General features: G+C 28.5%; 1 protein-coding gene across 1 annotated transcript in view; it reads left to right on the top strand.

Annotated features, from left to right (window-relative positions):
* LOC106469635 (rho family-interacting cell polarization regulator 2-like) overlaps positions 1–811 on the top strand; it is a gene marked incomplete at its 3' end in the record, with an annotated part of 76,048 nt that extends 75,237 nt beyond the window's left edge. Inside the window, exon 13 of the mRNA XM_013930136.2 lies at positions 696–811. Coding sequence (XP_013785590.2) covers positions 696–811 — 116 coding nt within the window. The remainder of the gene's footprint in view (positions 1–695) is intronic.
* Positions 812–1,133: the final 322 nt, after the last annotated feature.

Raw genomic sequence — 1,133 nt, 5'->3', positions numbered from 1 at the left:
ATTTTATTCAGCCGAGTTTTCAGTCTTTTTGTTTACCTATTTTACCATTATTCCTCTAAACCAGGAATACAAACTGGAAACATTCTTCACATGCTTAATATTAAATTTATAAGTACTTTTGTGACTGCTTTAAATCAAGCAATTCTTTCCTGCCTTCGTAACTGTGTTGACATTCATGAAGCATTCAGAACATTGATTTTTTTTCATCTATCAATTTATATAATATCTTCGAATGTGTTGACATTCATGAAGCATTCAGAACATTGATTTTTTTTTCATCTATCAATTTATATAATATCTTCGAATGTGTTGACATTCATGAAACATTCAGAACCTTGATTTTTTTCTATCTATCAATTTATATAATATCTTCGAATGTGTTGACATTCATGAAACATTCAGAACATTGATTTTTTTTCATCTATCAATTTATATAATATCTTCGAATGTGTTGACATTCATGAAACATTCAGAACATTGATTTTTTTTCATCTATCAATTTGTATAATATCTTCGAAGCAACAGCTTTACTTTTTATCACTTTGTGACTGTATAATTGTAAGAAAATCTTCAGTTTATGTTTGTTTTGTCCATAGTAAATGAAAAAATGTTCTCTTTCAATGACATGATAACTGAATCGTGAATTTTAATGAAGCAAAAAGGCTAAAGATGTATATTTGTATGGTTGGTTACAGAAAGATGTTTACAGTGCAAAGGGATCAACAGGTTCCGTAGTCAGTGTGTCCGTTGAAAGTGCCCTTGAATGTTTTGATTTTCTCAACTTGGCACTGGATAGTGACTCAGATCAAAGGTAAGAAATCATACATAGCAGTTAACATGTAACTTATCAATACAGTATAAACAAATTTTGAGGAGGCGTTATGTTTTGAATAAAGCAAGCAAAAAACAACTTTCAATATTAATGTTTACATGAAAGTATTTGAAAATAGTCGAATAGTGTGGTATTTAGGTACACTATTTCGATCGCAAAAATATTAATTATTTGCACAATGCAGGTTTTATAAATCTTAAACAGAAAATAAAATTAACTTTGGGAGCAAGGAAGTAACACAAGTATACAAATAAAAGAAATATATTTATTCATACAATAAATAGTGAATGTTTTCAGTTGG

The sequence above is a fragment of the Limulus polyphemus genome, unplaced genomic scaffold, assembly GCF_000517525.1.
Source record: "Limulus polyphemus unplaced genomic scaffold, Limulus_polyphemus-2.1.2 Scaffold3583, whole genome shotgun sequence".
In the NCBI taxonomy this organism is placed as follows: domain Eukaryota; kingdom Metazoa; phylum Arthropoda; class Merostomata; order Xiphosura; family Limulidae; genus Limulus; species Limulus polyphemus.
The sequence above is the reverse complement of the archived record's forward strand: the minus strand, read 5'-3'. Positions and strand labels throughout refer to the sequence as shown.